Raw genomic sequence first — 22,304 nt, 5'->3', positions numbered from 1 at the left:
CTCAAAAGAATATTTCATAGTGATTAAAGCAATATTGAGGCCTGGGGAGATAGCTCAACTTGGAAAAACTTGCCTTACAAGCACAAGGCCCTGAGTTCAATCCCCAGCACCACAAAAAAAAAAAAAAGCAGTATCGAGACACACAACAATTAGTATGTCCTATCTCTACATACTCATACAGTCAGTAAATACTTAGTCATCAATGACTATAATACCTGCTGCACTCACTAGCTTGTCAGCCTGAATAATGCAACCTAACAATGCTAATTCCCCCAAGACAAGGATCACTGTATTCACAATGATCCCAATACCGCACATTGAAAGAATAGGTAAGCATCCTGAAAAGTACTCTTCAAAGCTAAACAATGCCCAATGGAACACCACATTTTTTTCCTGGAAACTTAATGATGTTGAAAACTAGCAGTAGAAAATAAAGCAATATTTGCTCACTTCTTCTCATGCTCCCTGGAAACATTAGATAAAATAGGCCATATTTACATGATATTTTCTATATGTCAGACATTGTACTAAGTACCTCTCACTGCATTCTTCTGAAAGAAGTGGTATCATCATCAGCATTTCCATTTTACAGATGAGAAAATGGAAGCATGGAGAGAACTGTCAGGATCCCACAGCTAATGAATGACTGATTTGGAAACTAAACCCACTTCAGCCCTAAAGCACACAAGCATAACCTTATTTTAGGCTGCCAGAAAGATTTTTACTTCAAAGAACCAAAAAGAAAAAGACAGATAGGAATAAGAACTTGGTAAAATAAAGAAAATAGCGAAAAGGAATCCAACATGAAATTTTAATCATTTAAGGATAGGTATTACTTCTATTTCAAGGGTTATGCTCCATCAATACAAAATTAAAATTATGGCAAAAGCTCCCCATATTTCAGAAATCAAGCTCTGAGAATTACCTGTGCAAAGCATATGTCAATATTAATCCGTGGGAAGCAGTCCATTTAAATGAATGAGCAAAGGACTATGAATCAGAAAAACTCTCAGTTTCAGCTCTAACTATTGCTAGTTCTCCCTCATTAAATAATTTGTACTTCTATATTTTATCACAAGTGCAAAGAATTTAGGGACACCAGGTAGGTACTGACTTATCTTCACTTTTAAATAATACTATATGTAGGCAAAAATGATTCACTGCAATTTCAAATAATGGCTCCTTTGGAATAGGAACGAATCTCAAAAATTAGGCAATTTGCTAAGGTTTTGTGAAGTAACACCCCGATTAGGCTTGAGAAACAGCTTTTGCCCACGTAGAAGTATTATTCATTCACACAAAAATAATTCAAATACACAAAAAAAGTAAACAATTAGAGATAATTCTATTGATCCTACTCATTTCTTCACAGAACCTATCCTAATTTGTAATGAAATTTTTGGTGGCTTATTCACTTGCTTATTATCTCTCTCCTATACTTGACTCTATGTTTCATGAAAGTTGGGATAAGGTCAGTTTTAAACAACTTGTACATTCAGTGTTTGACATTTAAAAATTGTTTAGTTTTTTTTGAATGCATAAATTAATATGGAAAATACTAGAAATATCTTAGATTCTATTTTTGTTTCTAGGACTTTGAATTTGCAACCTCTAAAAAAACTTCTTAATTTGTAATATTTTGAGATATATAATTAATTAAAATATACTCTATCCCCCTTCCAGTAATGCCCTTTTTCTGCGTAAGAGTATGATCCAAAACACTACATTGCACTGGACTCACTCCTGAAGTTATTTTATTTTTTAGGTTATAATCTAATAATGTCAATATTTATTTTGTTCCTCAAATTATTTAGCCATTTGACTTGGCCATTAGGAGCTCTTTCAGGTTGGTGCCTGTATTTTTTTGGACATGGTTTCCCCTCCAAACACACACACTTCCTTACTTTTTGGCACTACAGTGTGCTCCAAGCTCATCTTATATTTTCTCTATGCCTAGAATCAGCTATTCTTCCAAAGATCCCTGGAACTATAACTTTTCAAAAATAAATTTCTTAGGGCTGGGGATGTAGAACACTTGCCTAGTATGTGCAAGACCCTGGATTCAATCCCAGAACCAAAAAAGTAAGCTTCTTGTTCATCTGTAAAAAGGGAAAACTATGCTCATTTGCATATTTCAATACTATATATAATATATATATATTATATATATATATATATATATATAGTTTTAGTACTAGGAATTGAACCCAGGGACACTCTGCCACTGAGCTACATACATTCCCAGCCATTTTTAAACATTATTCTCAGACAAAAATCTCACTGTTGCTGAGGCTGGTCTTGAATTTGTGATGCTCCTGCCTTAGTTTCCTGAGTTACTGGGATTACAGGTGTGTGCCACTTACTGCACCTGACTCAATACGGTATTTCATATTTCTTTTAAACCCCATTTTTAGATAACAGATTCTGAATTACTATTGATAAAAATATAATTTGTTGTATGGCTATAAGGAATGAACAACCATTTATTTTGTAAGTAAATTTATTCAAGGGAGAAAGTAAATGAAATAAATTATTTCCACATGGTATTATTAATTTATGAAATTCATGTACTTCAAAGTCTACTATCTGAATAACATCATCAATAGTATTGCTGTAACATTAAGCTAGAGGGGGTATTGCTCCACTCAATAGCAAGTTACTATTGCCAATAAAGAAGAAATAGTATTTTAAATATATCAGTTTGAAAGTAGCCAGCGGAGATTATGTAAAGTGAGATAGATAAATATAGGAGAAAAGCATGAACATGAATGAAACTGAAAATATATGTTGGCAGTTTTTTGAGGATACTTTAAAAATGTAGTAAGTAGGTATGTAGCAGTTGATTGAAGTTAAATTTAGTGATTAAGGACACACAATCAGTTATATCCTTTGTTTTCTAAAAACTAGTGACCTGCTATCTTCTTGATTCAGGGTACTCTTTACAACTGAAAAACTAAGTTCAACTGAATGTGTTGTTCAAAACTCCAACTCAGGTAACTGTTGGGCTACCTGGTTTAATCTCAGGGCTGCTTCCCTGATACGCTAGCTTATCTTGTGGCTTTTTCTCTGGCTTTTGCCAGAACATACTCGTCCTTGCCTTTAGTAATTAATAAGCACTATCTAATATTCCAATTCCTGTTAGTCTTTGCTTGGTTTTGCCTCTAATTCATCTTTTTCTGTCAGCTATGGGTCATGGATTCCAATTTTGCTATTCCTTTATGTTGTTCCCACATCCTAATCTTTGCTTTAGACTTAGCTTCCATTCTCTGCATAAGTGTTCTGTCACCATGACATAATTTCTTTTTTCTTGACAAGTGCTACAGCTCATCTTCATTTGCCAGAAAACTCCCAGAATCTTCTAAACTCCTTCCCAACTTTCCCTGGCAAGGGAAAGTCTATCCACAATGATCCTTTAAATAAATAAAGAAGTTCTGTAGCTTATTCTATGAATCATATCAAAAGTATAAAATTAGAGGGCTGGGGATGTAGCTCAGTTGGTAGAGTGCCTGCCTCACAAGCACAAGGCCCTGGGTTCAATCCCCAGCACCGCAAAAAAAAAAAAAAAAAAAAAAAAAAAAAAAAAGAAAGCACCGCAAAAAAAAAAAAAAAAAAAAAAAGAAAAAAAAGACTGTAAGTTTAAAATTAGAAATATGGTTTAACATATTTAAACACAATGCTTATCATTTCGCTCAGGAGCTAGGTGCCCAGACCAGTTTCTGAAAGGATAGAAATAGTTAGGTAAAGGATACCCTTCAATGTTGTTGAGTTCTAAACTGTCTAGCATTGAGGAAGATCATTATAGTAGATGTTAGCCCAGGCAGATTCTAGTTGAAATTTCTCTATCTGCTATCCACTTAAATTCTTCATCAAAAGAATGGGGCCAGAAATTACAGCAGTTCCCTCCATGAGACATTTTATGATGCGCTGCTTTGTTAAGTCCTATCAGGAATACATGGATCCAGAGGGAGTATCTTTATCAAAATAATCCAGGGCTCCCGCTCCCCAAGATTACAGCATTTGGGGAATGTAAAAGGTGAAAAAATACTCTCATTTTTCTCACTTAGCCTGGTCCCCAAAGTAGATGAAAACACTATTATTTTAAACAAAATTATGTTTGATTTAAAGTGATCTGTCACCCATACAGCTCCCTCTCACCCGCCTCCACCCTGCAAATGTCCAGATCTCTTGAGATGGTTTTCTTCTTCTGGTCTTTTCCATTTTTTCCCCAATTACTTTACTTCAAGTGTCTTCATAACTTTACAACTTTAATAAAATAAAAAATAGATTCATTATCAAGGCCATTTGATACATCTCACGAGATTCCAGAGCCCATTTGAGGAAACCAGCAGGAGTCCACATTTGTTATCTAATGATAATCTAATAAGAAAAAGTCATTATGCTACACACCTTAAGAAAAACTGCCACAAACAGAGGGCTGGGTGTTACTTGTTAAGTTCTTATTGCTATAAAGCTGAACAGGCTTTAAAGGGGAAGGATCAGGAAAAACAATGTAATCAGTGCTCACACACAATACAGAAAATATACCACTACTATTCCTTATTCCTGGGTATGTGCACAGCTTTTATGAGTTTACGTTGTCACCTATATAACTTCTCATGAATGTCAACTTATAGGAACTCAATAATGAAACTACTTTTTCAAGTACCATTCTTAAAAAACTAAGCTGAGATAAATACCCGTTTTGGTGTCACTTACCTATTTGGCCACTGGGTGCCAGAGTAGATCTTTTAAAGCCTAAGTTCAGTCAGGCAGGGTGTAACTAATTCCTGCCCTGCTGCATAGCAGAGAACCAATGTTAACAGCTCTGATAAAGCACTCACTACATCCTTCCTACATCCTTCCCGATGCGTCCCACCGACTTCAATGTCAATGATCTTTTAATTTTTTTTAAAAAAATTCCTGATAATACCTACTTAACAAGTATGACAAGACCCAGGTTGTGGGTTCTAACTTAAAATAGAGAGAACACAATTTGCTGTAAAGTTTTCTTTAAACAACTACTTTTTATATCTATCATATTCTCAATTTTTGCCTGTCTCCCTCTTCCACTCTCCCTGCTCCATCTCCTCTCACCCTCCATCCCCTTTGTGAGCATGTGAGGAAAAGACATGTGAGGACATTGCAAGAAGGTGGCTGTCTATAAACCCAGAAAGCGATCTCTTACTAGAAACTGACTCTGCTGGACCTTGATCAGAGATTTCTATCCTCCAGAATAATAAGAAAAAAACATTTCTGTTGTTTAAGCCACATGGGCTGTGGTATTTTGTTAGGGCAGCCCAATCTGATTCATACAATTTTAGTTAGAATGGAGGGTTGTACTGGGCAGGCCTGTCACATCTCTGTACTTTCTTCTGGGCCTCACGTGTCTACAGAAGTCAATGTTCCTCCAGGGGTGATCTTCCCTTTCACATTGGGAAGAGGTCAAACATTGTGACTGCTGGATAAGCCTATCACACTAATCAGCTCAATCATCAGTCCAAGTACCTTTGGCACACATCTTCATCCTCTAACTTTGCCACTATTACTATTAGCAGTGATATTTTGGCCTCTGTAAGACCTGCTTTTTGTTTTCTTTCCCAATTCTGTAACAACAGGGGTGGTCAAGAAGTATGGCTGTTTGTTGAGCCCACTAATGACCCCATGTATGCAGGGATTACAATACTAAACATGTAATTAAATGCTATCTGGAATATAATACTTCTGAATTCAGAAGGTCTCTGATTCGTGATTTTCATTATGATTTATCATTATATTAGAATTAAGCTAAATTTCTGTTGGCCTTCTAAAACCAAGTAAGTTGCTTTTTAATGCCACATGGAATATTATTTACCATTTGTCTTGGTAATAAATTTCAACTATAGAATGTTCATCTAAAAAATTGAAACTGAATGGAAGTTTTTAAAAACTGGAAATTGGCTATAGTAAAAGCATATCAAATTCAGAAGCAATTATGAACTGTCCATGCTCCTGCTTTCAAAACCTCACCCCATTATTCTAAAATATCACCAGGCAAAAGCTTTTATCTTTAAACTCAGAAGTGAGGTATTCTTCTGAGTAATACAATAAGTAATTTTTTAAAAAATTTCTTTCTATAAATTTTGAGATTACAAAGGTAATAAAGAAACTAAATTCATATCCATTTCAGAATGTGCCCCTGCCACGACTACTTGCTTTAATAATTATACACCTTTGCTAAGGTGCCTTTTTTAAAAAAAAAAAAAAGGAAGAAAAGAAACAATAAATTTGGAAGTACTGAGTTAAAGTAAAAAGAACACTAACTTAAGAGACCTGGTCTCTAATTCCAACTCTGTATAGTGAACTAGCTGCATGATTTTAAACTGAACCCCTCTAGGTCTTACTTTCCCTATCAGTGGCCTAGATAAATCAATAGATCACTCCACCTATAAAATGTGAGCATCTCACTCCATCTGTTATGTGGGAGAGGGCATGCAGATTTTTATTAACTGATCTGCTTTTTTACTGGTACTCTTCAATGGTTGGGATTTTAAAAGCTAACTATGATGGATATTTTCAAATTCCAGGCTTTGAAAGAAGTGGAGATGGTTTTGATTTAGCAGGCTTTCTTCTGTTTTCTATAAATTTCCATTTCTTTTAAGATTCTTTACAAGACAAGACTTCATCTAACAAAACGAAATTCTCAATCTGCACACACCTAATATAAACATTAAAAGACATACTTGCAATTAAAAATTTTTTTTCAGAAATTCTTTACCTTCATCAACAGAATCTGAAGTGCTGCTTTTGTCCAGAGAAAGATATTCATTTTTATTCAAATCCAGTGATTTTGATGACATTCTACTTAACCTGTTTCCTGAAGTTAATAGAGGACTCTTTCTGATCTGTTTCTCACTTTCGGGTTCCTCTTTCCCTAATGCCTAAAAGGCAAATAATACAGTTAGTGAAAAACAAACCTTAAGCCTAGATTTTACAGTGAGAACTTTTATATTAAAGATTATTTTCAAACACTGCACTTTGGAAAACATTTGTAGTGTTTTGTTTGTTAGGGTTAAATCAATCACATGTGCAATGCTGCTAAATGTGGGCCCACGACATGTTAGTAAATAATACATGCCTTCCTGAAGTCATCTTCTTACACAGTAATGAACAACAAATTTTATATGAAAAGAACTCACAGAAAGCTAATGTCATGTGAATTACTTAAGCAGAAGGAAAAAGGGTCAAAGGGCAAAAATAATGGAATAATCAGTTTTTTGGAGTGGATAAAGGGGAGTAACCAAACCCACTTAGTTTCCCCAACCAATGTCTGCCCCATCATCTCAAGGAAGAGAATTCACCTACCTCTCAAAACCAGTAACTAAAGCAGAAAGAGGAAAGAAAATAAGAGAGATATAAGAGAAAATAAGAGTACAGTGGGGAAGACAAGATTCAAAGGGAAATTAATTTAATAGCAAACTCAAAAGCACACAATTGGCTTTGCTGTTAAGAGCCTAAGCATTAAAATAAATTCAACACACAATGCTATCTATACTTTCCGGAATGGTTTGATACAGACATGTCATTTCTACAGTAAACTGAATGTTAGGCATTAAAGTATGAATATTATTACTATGTTAATATTCAGATAGGCTAGTATTACATTCAGGCTTAGTAGGACACTGTAAAAAAATGTGTATAAACTATACAGCAAAGTACTTCCTTGCAGTGTCTATGTGTACACAGATGAAAGAGAGCAAAAAGCTACATATACAATTCTTAGACTTCCTGCCCCAGGAGATCCTTGAGCAACACTGAACAGAGAAACAACTCCAGGGAGGATACTGGTTTCCAATGGTCACCCAGAAGCAGAACAACAACTGGGATCCAGGACACAATTTACTAAAGGATTAGACTACCCTAGTCAGAGGAAAGATTCTTAAAAGCAGAGACTACTACTAAAATCAAGAGTTGATATGTTTGGGAGTTCCACACTATAAAGCAGCATGCTTAAGGAGCACCAGGGCCTCTAACGGATGCTAAGGAGAGTAGGTTTCTCTAATTCCACATTTATGTTTCCCCTCTTGTTGCTAATTAAATTGCATGTCTTATTATAAAGAATATAGATGGGACTTGGGATACAGTTCAGTGATAGAGTGCTGGCCTAGCATACAGAAAGCCCTGGGTTCAATCCCCACCATGGCAGGGGGTGCGGGGGTGAGGAATATTAGATACATATAGGAAAAGTAACAGTGATTATTTCAGTGGTTGGCATTTGGACAGTTTTTATTTCTTCATTTATTTTATATTTCACAAAGTTTTACAAAGAGTATTAATTTTAATAACTTAAAAAGCATGTTTTCATCTTGGAAAAAAATTGCTTCAGACTTTTTCTTATTTCTAACTCTGCTGGAAGTGAAAACAAAGCAAACTAAGTGACACACAATATTTGTTGACATCTGAGAATCTCACCATACTGCTCTTGAATGCAAAAGGGAAAATAAAAAACAAATAAGGACCAAATTTCTATATTACTTACATTGCATAACATAAAAACTACAGTAAACATCAAGAAATGTCTGACTGATCTTATAGCATTGCTACTCTTCTATACTCCATTTCTTTATTGAGAGAAAATGTGACCTTCTTTAGGAAAAAAACTAGAGGCAAGAACCAACAGGTTAACTATTCAAGAGGCAGTATAGAAGAAATTATAGAGAGGCTGCAGGAAGGACTCAAGTATAGATTAGCAGTTCTGAAAACCCAGTCATCAAATTCAGACTTTTGTAAAACGATAAGGGGAATACAAGAAATCCCCTATCTTGTTACCTCACCCAAGTTCAGTAGTTTCATCATCTCAGTGAGAACATGCAAAGAGATTAACATCCAGAGTCAAATTCTTTGTACCAGTGGTGAGTCCTTAAGTGTCTCTCAGTGCATACATTTTGCAAGAAATCCACAGCACAAAACCAGGCTGAGGTAGCTGCATGATAGATGATGGTTGCCTAAGGCAAGTTCATAACTTAGGGCCTTTCACATAAATATCTTTCATTGTTTTCCCAACATTTCCATAGAGGAAATACTGGCAGCTCCCTGGGGAAGGGTAGAAAAAAAAACATTGCTGGCCATAGGTGGGTTCACTTTCAATTAAAACAGCTTATGGTTTGGGGTTACTTAACATATGCTAAGAACTAAGTATTTTCATATATATTAATTCATTTAATTCTTATTTTTAAAAACCCTCTGAGGTATTATTTTCACTTTATAGTTGGGAAAAGAAAGGCAACACTTAAGTAATTAAATAGATTATTAGTCATCTCAAAAAGACAAAGGAGCTTACCTGAGGCTCACATTGGCAAAGTGGACAAACTGAGTATCAAAATAATAATAATAAATGACTCTAAGTTATTGAAACTCATGGAAATTGAAAACCAATAAACTATATAATGATCCTTAAAAAAAATGAAGGAAGAAACTGACCTACTAACTGTAAAGCCAGTAGTTAACTGGACCTGCCTCTTCAGTAGTGGCTTAAGAAGCATTTATTGTTATTCTTCCATTTCTCCCTTCAAACACATTCTCTCCATCACACTCACTACTCACCTTGGGAAAAATTCTGCAACACCTACGAATTTTCTACAACTTCTGATATTTTTAAATGACATTTATCCTCCCCATTGAGATGCTCAGAGGAACTGGCTGGTAGCTTTGTACCTTACCCAGCACTAAACAAACCACTTTTCCCTCATATAAACCTCTGCTACTTATATATTTTAAAAATCTTATCTCATAAATAGCAGCCTGAGATCCTAAGTTTTTAAACATTTTGTAGATTGAATTTTTACTTGAACTTGTATTGTGACTAACACATGGCAGTATCAGATATATTTTAAAGGAATAGCATATACTAACTCCTTTCGATGAATTTTCCATCCAATGACTCTGTTTCTGAACTCGATGAATTGATTCACGGGTAAAACTGATAGACTTGGATAATTTTCATCTCTTTCCCCAAATCATCCACACCACTTCTGCCGGGACTGCTGTAAGAACATTATTATAAAAATATAAAGTCACCTCCACACAAATAAGTGACTTAGTTTCCTAGGATCTTTTTTATTATAAATCATTGTGATGGCAAATGGACTATTATAATGAGCAAACCAGCCTCTACTTACAACAAGGCTATCTTCTTAAATTACAAGCAAATTAACTTTATTCCTGTAAACAAATCATATAAGCTCATATGAAGTTTTTATAAATTCTAGAAACCGTTAAAAAATGGGCTAAACTACAAGCAGCCAACGACAGCAGCTTCATCAAACGAGCTGGGTACAAACCATGAAACTTTGAAAGGTACAGGGAGGATGTGTGAATTGGACATCAATCAGCACAGAAGGCAGTTTTTTATATCTCCTTCCTTCTGACTCAGACTCAGCTGAAATGGCAAATCCCTCCAGGAAATGGAAACTCCTGCTATCTGAGCCCATCAATCAGTCTTGCCCTCTCCTGGTTCTTTTCAACACTAAGAACACGGTGTAAGAAACAGTTTTTTCAAATGATCATAGGGCCATGAATGGCCTAGTATCTGCTTTCCTTTCTCAGGAAGCAAAAAGAAAGTAAAGAGATTAAATATAAAAGGAGCATATCTGATCTAATTTCCAGTGCCCAACCTTATCAAGCAACTACAATTCCCATATAATATAACTAAGTATATTTAAAACTCTTCTGCTAAAATAAAGTAGCAGTCTGATTCTCACACAATATTATCCTAAGGAAGGTATAAAAAGCCAAAGGGGCATTTCAACCCTGTTTTACTCTGTCCAAATAATACTTAGGTCTGTTACCAAATCATTCTTGGCCAGGCAGAATGGCAGGGCTCTGAGGGAGCCAAACAAGAAAAAATGGTTTGTTGGGACTAGCCCACCAGTTTGAGTGTCTACACTTAAGGATTTTGAGGATGGAGGTAAGGAATGAAGAAATAAAGAGAGAAGAAAGGAGGAAAGAATGAAGAGGGAATATGGAAGCCCTGAAGTAATAAAGGTTTGAAACAAATAATCTTTCAGATAGTAGAAGAATGGAAAAGGAATGAATAGGGAATGAGAGTTCTGCCATGTATTTTCTTAGGAAAAAAAGAGTCATTAGAAGAAAGTAGCAGCTTTACTGGTCACCTTGAAAAGTTGATCCTTAAAGTCTGGAGCCCCCTGTCTTCTTCAAAGACTAGAAACTTTTCAAGATGCAGGGATTTTGAAGGTCATCTAGTTCGATGGCCTCACTTCATGGATGAGTAAACTAAGGACCAGAAAGTTTAAAAGATTTGCATGAGGTTGCTCAGCTACTTGGTGGCCCAGATTAGAATCCAGATCTTGTTTACCACATCCAAGTCTCTTTGCATTAGACCAGTTGCTTTTCTACACAGTTTTAGTACCTGAGAGAAACTTGTAAACTTTACAAGGAAAGCAGTACAATGGAAAATTTTAACTTTACAGAAAACTAATAAAATATGTATGTGCTACCATGTAAAAAAAGACTATAAAATATTGATACTAACTGAAGCAATATAAATAGGATCAGCATAACTAGAAGACTATCTAGATGACTAAAAATTTTATACACACTTAGAGATTTTCAAAATATTTCCATTTTAAGATTTGCTGTAGATTTTTAAACACCTTTATTAACATATAATTCATATAACAATTTATCCTTCATTTAAAGAGTAAAATTCAGTTGTTTACAGAGTTGTGCAAACATCACCACCATCTAATTTTAGAACATTTTCATCACCCCCAAAATAAAACCTGTACCCATAAGCTGTCATTCTCATTGTTTCTTCCTCTTAGCACCTGGCAACTACAAATATACATTTTCTAGGAATTAATCAATTTGAACTCCATTTCATATACATGGTATTATACAACACCATGTTACAGGATTCTGCCACTTAACATAATATTTGTTACATAATGTTAAGAATAAAGTATTTTAAAGTATTACCCTTATTTGTTTTTATTGCTACAGCCTCAACTTTGCCATTGGATGAAATTACTTTTACTTGAATGTTTAATAAAAATGTTCACTCATAGGCCAGGCATGGTGGTCACATCTACAATCCCAGCTCCTCAGGAGACTGAGGCAGGAGGGATCACAAGTTCAAAGGCTATTCTGGGAAACCTGGAGAGACCCTGTCTCAAAATGGTAGCTCAGTAGTGGAATGCCCCTAGGTTCAATCCCCAGTACTGCAAAAGACAAAATACAAGATAACAAAATGTCCACTCTTCTAAATGAATTCTCATTTGTCAATAACAATCTTTCTCTACTCATAATTTCTTTATCACATTATCTATTCTTCCTTCATGGCTCTTATCTTGTATCATCATTATTTGCATTCCCATAGTATTATAAACTTTTTTCATTAATGTACTCAGTATTTACTGAGTGCCTACCACATGCCATGCACTAATGCTAGGAAATCTTTGAGTAAGTCATAGTATCATTGTGTTCCTCAAGACACGTACCATTTAATTAACTTTATTTTTATCTGTAAACTCAGAGATTTCACCAGTAATTCTCCAGATCCTTAATAAAAAGACAAATTAAAACTAAGCTTTGAGGAGCTGGGGTTGTAGCTCAGTGGTAGAGCACTTCTTAGCATGTGTGAGGCACTGGGTTCAATCCTTAGCACCACATAAAAATAAATAAATAAAACAAAGGTATTATGTCTATTGTGTGTGTGTATGTGTATATATATATATATATATATATATACATACATATACATACAGACAGAGAGAGAGAGAGAGAGAATTTCATATATTAAAAAAAACTAAGCTGTGAAAAGGGAAAATAAAAGGGGAAATCATAAACTAAAGTCAATTTCCATGCATGTATGAGTTTGTCAGAATGAACCCAACTACTATGCATAACTATAAAGCTCTAAAAACAAAAACTAACTAAGCTTAAACAAATTCTAGGCAACAGTTCATAGTTTACATGTCTTCATATGTCTCATGTTTAGCAAACTATTCTTTGTGCCTACCTTCTACCCCATTCTACCACAAAGATCAAGGCAAACTGTACCCAAAGATGAATTAATAGAAATTCAGAATTAGAAGAATCTAAAATAAGTCCACCTTAAAGGGGACTAAACCTTGACATTTCAAAACATTTTGCTGTACCTTGGATGAACATTATCTTCAATCGACAGTGACAAGTTTTCCATCTCTTCAGCATTTAAACCTAGCTCAGTGCCATAGTTCTGCTGGAGAAGTTGCCAGAATTCTTGTCTGGTCAAACTCTAAATGACAGAAACATAATGAGTATTGGATAATATAAAAGATAATATAACACATTGATCTAAAACATGAATATAGAAGTCAAAATGACCTGTGGTACAGCTACCAGAGGCGTAGACTTGGTAGTTTTCTGATTTTTCTATACCTTCATTTTTTTTTATCTACAAAAATGACTTAGAGTCTATCAGACAGAGTTGATATGAGATTTATATAAAATTATGATTTAATATTTTGCTTATATTTTTCAAGATAGGGTCTCACTACATTCTCAAGGCTGGTCTCAAATTCTTGGGTTCAAGTGATTCTCCTGCCTCAGCCTCCCAAGTAGCTGGTTCAATAAGCATACACCATCACACCTGGAAAATGATGATTTTTAAGTATGTAATAAAATAACTACTGTAAGTGGGAAGTAGAAAATATTTAAAATTTTGATTTTATAAAATAATTTATTCATAGTTTCTGGATCTGAATCCAACCACCTACCATGACCACTGTTATCACCATTCAGAGTCCTAAATGTCAACTTGGACCCATCCTTTTAATCTATAATGTATCTGAATATTTTAGCTCCTTTTAGAACCAGATATAACAATAAATTTTAAATTATATTTTCCTAAAATTCAAAATGCAAGAGGCTATGGACTTCAGGGTTTCCTTTACTTTTAGTAAAGTCTAGCTTGTTCTTTTTCTTTTTTTTTAATTTTAAAGCTGTTTATTTGGGAAGCACACAAAACTAAAATGTCTATTTTAGTCCATCAACTCAAATAGGGAATTACAAGCTAATAGACACACATGTCTATGAATATCCTTGCCATGATTCTAAGACCTAGAACACCTAGAATAGAGGACATTACATTTTGATTTGAAAAAAAAAATATTTAAATTAAATTTTTTACATATACAATGAGTAGATAAATAATATCACTTCCAGAACAAAAATATTAAAGATTAATGAAAACAGTTGATACCAAACAAAACTTTTTTTTTTTTTTACTTCTGAGTCAAATTCTACACACTGCAAAAAGACAGAAGTCCAGACTTCAGTTCTGAAGATGATTTTTAAGTGCTTTTAACTTCTATCAAGGCTGCAAAGTCTGTTAATATATAAATCAAATTAATCTAGCTTGTTCTTTGTCTATTACCAGTATTAAAAATCACCAAATATACTGGCAGTGGCACATGCCTATAGTCCCAGTGACTTGGGAGTCTGAGGCAGGAAGATAGTGAGTTCAAAGACAGCCTCAAAAAAAAGTGAGGCGCTAAGCAACTCTGTGAGACCCTATCTCTAAAAAAACACAAAATATGACTGAGGATGTGGCTCAGAAGCTAACTGCCCCAGAGTTCAATCCTTGGTCACAAAAAAAAAAAAAAAAGAAAGAAAAAAAAATCACTAAATACAACACACTTGTTGAAAACAATGATATTATGATAACCAACAGGAAACATCATAGTTAATTACATGATTAACTATGTCAGCTTCCAATTGTCAATAAGATTCCTCATCTCTTTCATTCAACAGGTATTTATTGAGTACCTATCAAATATATACCACTCTACTAGATGCTAAGGAATGTAAAAATTATGTAGAAGTTAAGCTCTTGACCCTCAAACAATTTCTATTATAATTGAAGAGCTATAGGACACTTTAAATAAAATTAAATATGATAAGATATGATTATGTGCTAAAGTGCTAGTAGAATTGAGATAACATAAAAGTCTAAAGGGAAGAATATTATAGATTAGGGTGATCTGCTATGGTTTCACACTGGTTTTCAGCTGAACTGAAGGAAAAATATGAATGGGAGCAGGGGAGAAATGAGAAAAGTTGGGAAAGGAAAAACAACATAAAAATACAGAGTAATGCGTGAGTATAGTAATATTTGTTTTGAGGTCAGTAATAGTTTGTTAGCCCAATTGGAGTAAAAATTTAAAGTTGGGAAACAGTAAAGGTAAATATAAATTTAACAGGGCTAAACTGTATATAGATGCCTTAAATTCTTCCACAATATTCCCTAGAACAAATACACTTCCTTTTTTCTCTCTCCTTTCTTTGCTCTCTCTAGCAGCTATGGTATCTTTGTATTATATTTATATTGGATGATCTTCATAACATTTTGAGGAATCTCAAAGAGGTTAAGAAGAAAATTTCTGCACTTTTGACTGCTAATTCCCTGTCTGCCATGCCCAGATCACTAGAATACCGTAAGAACACTTGCTGAAAATTCAGGTATTATTATCAGTATTTCAAAATGTTGAAAATATCTGAATAATTACCTACAATAAAGCTATTCAAACTAAGTAAAATGGCAACACTCTTTGCTTTGAGCTATTGTATTAATCTAGAGTGGATATTTTAAACTGATAAAGTCTTGTTAGAAATAATGTATGTCTAATAAATGATAATGTTCTAATATTTACTATTCAATATAAGCACTTTTTGGTAGACAGTCTTTTCAGACATAGTATCCAATGATCATTGGTGGTAAAGAAGGTTAAGGAACAACTGTCTTTGATCCTAAAGAAACCCTGCATACACTTCTAACTTCTACTCCCAAAGTTTTACAACTGCTTTCCATAATAACAACTTACTACTAATTAACTCATTCTTCCAAAGACTATCTTTGAAATATTTTAGCGTAATATAAGGATAGTTAGCTTTATAAAGGGAAGCAAACAGTATTGCAATATACTTGTGTAAGATTAACCTTTCATAAAAACATTTCAAAAACAATATTTCCAAAGAAAGACTAAAATAAACAAATCAACGAATACTTAAGACAGCTTCCTGACAGTGAAAAAAATGAAACTTATAAGTAAAACACTAACAACAAAAATGTAATTTTATTTGACTACATAAATACATGTTTTAAATTTTTTAACAAATACTACTAGGAAGTTAATCACAGGGTAATTTCAATATGCTTTTTAACCTATTAATTAACACACACACACACAAAACAGGTTAGTGAGAAACAAACTCACTGAAATCACCATGTAGTAGATTTGGTATTTGTTAAAAAATCACTCTTCTACAAAGCTGTCCAGTTGTCATAAAAGTTCAGTTATTTACAGCCATGCTGAACATTCAAACATTAAAAACATATCTAGCCAGATATTCATAATTCTTTCAATAATCAGCAGTAGAACATATCTGCTTGAGTAACCTTAAAAACAACCTAATTGTAAACAAAATTTAGACCACCTACCTGCAGACAAAGTAGAGTCTCCCCGTTTCAGCCTACAGAGTAGTTTAAACAAAATAAGATAAACTAAGAAGTAATACAGATAAGGCTCAAAAGTCAGCAGATCAATTTCTGGCCCAGAAAGCTTTGTATTCCAAGTGTGCTTCAAACTCTATCTGAAGCAGAGCGCCAAATATTAATGACAATTACACAAAATCAACTGCTTCAGTCTCCTAATTTTGTTATGAGATGTTTTTTCTGTGTAAAAGACAAGTGCTGGTGTAGTTTAAAGCATATTATTTGTCGCTTCCTGGTTTGTAGCTCCAACAATCTTTCGCAAGGCTGCAGGTCCAGAATGCACAACTGAAGTTATACCTCACTCTACAGGTTCCTAAGCCACTCCTACTAGAAGAGGAGAGGTAAAACAGGGTTTTGTTAAAAGGGACAGTTCCTAATTTCTTTCTTTCTACACACGGTGTAGAAACATGATGCAAATGAAAATATCTAGCTTATGCTCAATTAATACTGCAATATTTTCAAATATTACTTGAAATTTAACTGTTAAAGGATTAAATTTTCTTTACCATGATAGTACTTTTAATTCAGTTCAAGAAATGTCATCATTACTTTTTCATAAACCAACTTCTTCAATACTGATATAGGCATTCTCATCAGACTCCTCTATGACTACCAATGTTTGTATCTCTTGAGTATTATAAATGGAATGTCAGGAAATAGCAAGAAGAGCCAGCTATTCAGGTAAGAGAAATTCCAGTCAGTACTTAGATATCTTTCATCACTGAAAAAGTTATGTAACATCTTGATTACTAAATAGTTCTTTCCTTTGAAAATACTCTGACTTTAATTCATTCAGAATAATTTCCTGGGGGGCTGGGGAGATAGCTCAATCAGTAGAGTGGCTTGCCTTGTAAGCATATGGCCCTGGGTTCAATCCCCAGCACCCAAAAAAAAAAAAAAAAAAAAAAGAATAATTTCCTGGACTATAATAAACACTACTAGTTTTATCTGCCAATTCCAGTTCATTCCAAAAATGAAGAGCTTTCTTCTAAATTTCAGTTTTTAAAATTAAATGTCCTAATTTCTACCAATCATTGCATTTAATTTAGTAGAGTACATAGAAAATCAAATGCTACTTGATGAACTACAAGACAACCTTTCTGGGGTTGCTAAAAATCTAATCATTTTTACAAGGGCAGGATGAGAGGGCAAAATGACGTGAAGAAGACCACTCACTCAAATGAAGAAAGCACACTATGTGGGGGCTAGCTTCCATGTGTAAAAACAAGAGCTCTTAGTCTACAAAGCAAGTTCTCATTGGCTAAAACTCTAGAGGAATATATTTACTCCCCAGCTCTGAGAATAAAACATACTGTAATATTTATCTACTTCAGCCAACTATAAAAATTCCTCATAGCAAAGCAAACCACTGGTATATAGAGCAGAGTTGAATTCAGCAGGTTTAAGAGGGCAAACACAACCTAAAATTGAGCCCCAAGAAAGAACAACATACAAAGAATAAGTAGAGAATGAGTGGCCAAAAGAAAACAACTGAGGGAAATATTGGAGAGGAAAGAGGAAAGTCCAGAAAGAATGATATCATGGAATTCAAGGGTAAGTGTTTCAAAATAGAGGGAGTATACAAAGGTATACATGCTGCTGAAAGGTCAAGTTCGACAAGATGAGCACAAGTGGCAAATGCAAGTCTCCAGAAGAATGGAGCAGCCTGGCAGGCCTAGGCACCATGACTAGAGTATATGTAAGGGAGGAAGGGAAACAGTCAGTCCATGGGGAAGGAGGAAGGCCAGTTCTTAAAAGGTCTTGCATGCCATGCTTAAGAATATGGACTTTACATTGTGAAAATACAAAAAAATCACCTAGTGGTTTCCTGTGAAAAAGTAATTGTGCTTTCAAAAGTCATTAGTTGGCACCCACCTCAAAGGCAAATCAGAATGTTAAAAAAGAGATAATCAGGAGACTACTATGATGCTTCAAGCTAGAAATGATGAGGAGCTTAGTGATTAACTAGACATGTTGGCAAAGAAGAGGTAAAAAACAAGGATATTCCTGGGTTTCTGGCTCAAGTGACTGAGCTAAAGTTGCTTTGGTTCACCAAGAAGAGTAGGTGGAGTGCTGCCAACCAAAAGGTCAAGATGTGGGAACAATATAGAAATACAAATACTTCTGTCCTGCCAGGCTATTATGTAGCAAATGTGACTAAAATAGTTAGCAACTTCACATTTCTTTTTCAAGGTAGGTTTGAATGTTGCATTTATAAGATTTATAGCACTACTAGAAAACTTCTAAAATACTAAGTAACTCCAAAAAGAATGATCACTATAGAGTGGATTAAGAAAGAGCAAGGGAATTTGATCAAGTTGAGCTGTCCACAGGAGAGGGCTACTTGACACTTTTCTAAAAGGTCTCAGGATGTGACATAAAGTTCTGTAAACTAACCACTATTTGGAGAACAGCCTTATCACTGCTAGTGTCCTAGGACTTGGACTCACAGAAGCTGAGCTAAATACGTCACACTCACAAACTACATATAGTGACTCAGTTGGAAATATACTAATGTATAGAGGGATTATATTCCTTGCTAGGGATAAGAAATCTCATTCTACCATGTAGGGCACCTTAGAAGTCAGATTAGTAATCATAAAGTTGCATGGTGTAAGCATGGAATCTGAGTTTTAAAGAACAACTCACTGTGACCTTGGTGGAGCCTAATGATTCATCTCTGTCCTATCTCTGTACTTTTTCTCTACTGATTAGAGCTTGCCTCTGTTATTCTACTTTTCTGTCCTAAGTCTTAAGTTCTTGGCTGAAGTCTGACCAAGCCTCCTTTACACTGACATATTCTTTCTTTATATATTTACTAATACATTCATTCAATTGTCACAAACCTTTCCCCACCCCCCAACACCCCAAAAGAGAAGCTGGAATGACATGTATCAGAATTTGGAGAGGATGGGTCTATATGTATTTTAAAAAGCTCCCCAATCTAACAATACATGCCATGTCCCCTGTCCTTTAAGAATAAGTTGAAAGCCATGTTTTCTCTTTATGCCTTAGAATTTTAAATGAGTGCAGATTTTTGCTCTATCAGGTCCTGGATTTAAATACTCTCAGAAGATACTCTTAGTTTCGGAAGAAATCTAGCTTCCTCATAGCCCCATGTACTGGCAGGAGACTACTATACTCTGAGAGAAAAATTATGGCACAAAAGTAAATTTTGACTCTGTATGCATACTATTTTCAGGAATTCTGAATTCAATAACACAATAATATATTTAGAAACATAAAAAGATTAAGAGCTTTAACCAAAAAAGGAAGATTTTGAACTTTAACCCTTGCTACAACTAATGACCATATATATCTATACCATATTATTTTAAATTCAAGTGTAGAGAGAATACAATTTATTTTATACTTTACTATACATTGTTTCAAGATAATTTTTTCACCCTATGTATACAGAAATTAAGTTAAATACACATTGAATTTTGGGCAAACTAAATTATTCTGAAACCAAATTCTGAGTTTTCTCTCTATTCTTTGCTTTTTCATTTAACAAAGAGAATTTTAAGCCTTCTTAATTAAAAGTACTGATTATCTGGACCCTAAATCATTAAAATTTCATAAATTGAGTCATTCAAACAGTATTTACTATACATCTGCTACACATAATACATAACTTATTATTCAAACTGGGCATATTTTTGAGAGTCAAGGGACACAGTTAGTATTTACCCTGACAGAGGCTTACACCCAGACAGTCCCAGATAGTTACTGACTGTACTGGGCAAACAAACTGAAACATATGCCAAATCTGAGCTTTGTCACTGGACGTACAGCAGTGAACAAGACAGATACAGTCCTTATTTTCAAGGTGTTTATAGTCAAAAAAGGAGAAAAAAAAAATAGAACAAAGATCAAGTAAAATGAATGGAACTGGAGATGGTAATGTTAACTGAAAAAGTCAGACAAGTCTGCATGTTTTCCCTCATATGTGGAATCTGGGGGATGAGAGGATGACAATGAAAGTAATAGGGAGACCAAGGGAAGAGGAAGGGGGTGGAGGGTGGGAAGGAAAGGGAAGGTGATGGGGGTTGGATATAATCAAAGTATGTTATTTGCATGTATGAATGCAGTACAATGAAATCCATTATTCTGTATAATTAAAATGAACTAATAAAAAATAGAATAAAGAATCATAATTATAATATTATAAAAGAGAAGTGCAAAATGTAAAGAAAGATGAATAATAGGATGATATCAGATTTATTAAGGAGTTTCAATAGGGCAAAAGATGAGAATAAATGGATTACAAGTTCTAGAAAGAAAGAAAATGTTTGAAGACCTGATGCAAAAAAAAAAATGAAAAATATGAAAAAAAGAAGATTATAATGAGACGTGGCTGCAATTGTGAACTGTGCCAGATTATGTAGTCCCTATATAAAATTTTAGATTTTAATTCCAGGTGCAATAGGTATTAAAAAGGAAGCTGAAATAGGTCTTAGCATTTTTTTTAAAAGATAACTTTGGCTGAAGTATTGTTCAGGGTTTAATCAACTGTTTCTGTAAAGGACCATACAGTAACTATTTTAGGCTTTGTGGGCCATACAGTTTCTGTTGCAAATACTCAAAACCATTGTCATATTGAAAGCATAAAAATATGAGCATGGCTGTGTTTCAATAAAACTTTATTTAAAAACTTTATTTACTCTCATATAAATGCCAAGTATCATGAGTTGTTATTTTAATTTTTTTTAACCACTTAAAAATGTACAACCCATTCCTTGTGGGCAGACCATGCAAAAACAGGACTGTCTGGCTCTGGTTTAAGGAACTAGTTGAAACTAAGCAAAAAAGAGCTGGGGGATGGTGGTGGGAAAGAGGCTACAACTTATCTTGAACCATTGTTGAAACATCAACCATGTTCAAGTCTTTGGATAATTCGGTTATTTTTAATGGTGAACATGCAACTCTATTCCAAGAGGGCACTATATTCTCATTTTCATAAGGACAATGGTAGTTGTTTCTGCTCTGTAATATGACAAAAAACAATACTGAAGTATCTATTATATATTAAATACTAAATATAACAGCCCAACAGGAAATTTCAAGCACTATAGAATTCATCCAGAAAAAAAGATCTAGAAAAACAAAGAGAAAAATACCTGTTTATGTATTTTCCTAGTGAGTTTGAAGAACAATGCTAAATAGCATTTAGAAAACACTGCCCTCACTCCAATATGGGTGCTTGCAGGGCTAGCTGGAAGAGATGCATCTGGCTGGGAATTTGGAAGGGTGGGGGCCCTGGAGGTGCACTGCTTTAAAATCTCCAGACAAACTGACATTCAGGGAAGAAGCTAGAGCTCACTTAAGCCTAAACCCTTCTTCCAGGAATTCCGCCTACTGGATTCTCTCCCACTCCAGCAATCCAGAGGGTGGAGCATCATGCTCCAGATGACCCTACCTAAAACTGCTGAGAAGAGAAGCTAAGAATCTTTTGAACTCCAATAGAAATAATTCTTTAACTTCTAACTGAGATTTTTTTTTTTCCTTTTTCCTTTCTTCTCTCTGTTTAAAAGTGACCTTAATGGTACATGGACATTTATTTTTTACTCACATTTTTTTTTTCTCATTTCTAGCATTTTTGAAGCCAGTAACTTTTCATGGATCAGATTTTTTGTTGTTTGTTTGTTTGTTTGTTCTGTGAACTAGGATGCTTGATTAATATATTTTAGTTTTGTTTTGTTTTGATTTTTCATTTTTTAAAAATTTTACTTCATATATATTTTTCCCTTACCTATCTCTTTCCCTCGAT

At 34.4% G+C, this 22,304-nt stretch overlaps 1 protein-coding gene across 1 annotated transcript in view; it reads right to left on the bottom strand.

Moving 5' to 3' along the window:
• Positions 1-22,304, bottom strand: part of GRAMD1C (GRAM domain containing 1C) — a 106,577-nt gene that overhangs the window by 18,741 nt on the left and 65,532 nt on the right. Inside the window, 8 exon segments of the mRNA XM_079155419.1 lie at positions 4,717-4,760; positions 4,762-4,795; positions 6,755-6,917; positions 9,889-9,897; positions 9,899-9,930; positions 9,933-9,976; positions 9,978-10,019; positions 13,155-13,273. Coding sequence (XP_079011545.1) covers positions 4,717-4,760; positions 4,762-4,795; positions 6,755-6,917; positions 9,889-9,897; positions 9,899-9,930; positions 9,933-9,976; positions 9,978-10,019; positions 13,155-13,273 — 487 coding nt within the window.

Source organism: Sciurus vulgaris, assembly GCF_902686455.1.
Source record: "Sciurus vulgaris genome assembly, chromosome: 10".
Classification (NCBI taxonomy): Eukaryota; Metazoa; Chordata; class Mammalia; order Rodentia; family Sciuridae; genus Sciurus; species Sciurus vulgaris.
The sequence above is the reverse complement of the archived record's forward strand: the minus strand, read 5'-3'. Positions and strand labels throughout refer to the sequence as shown.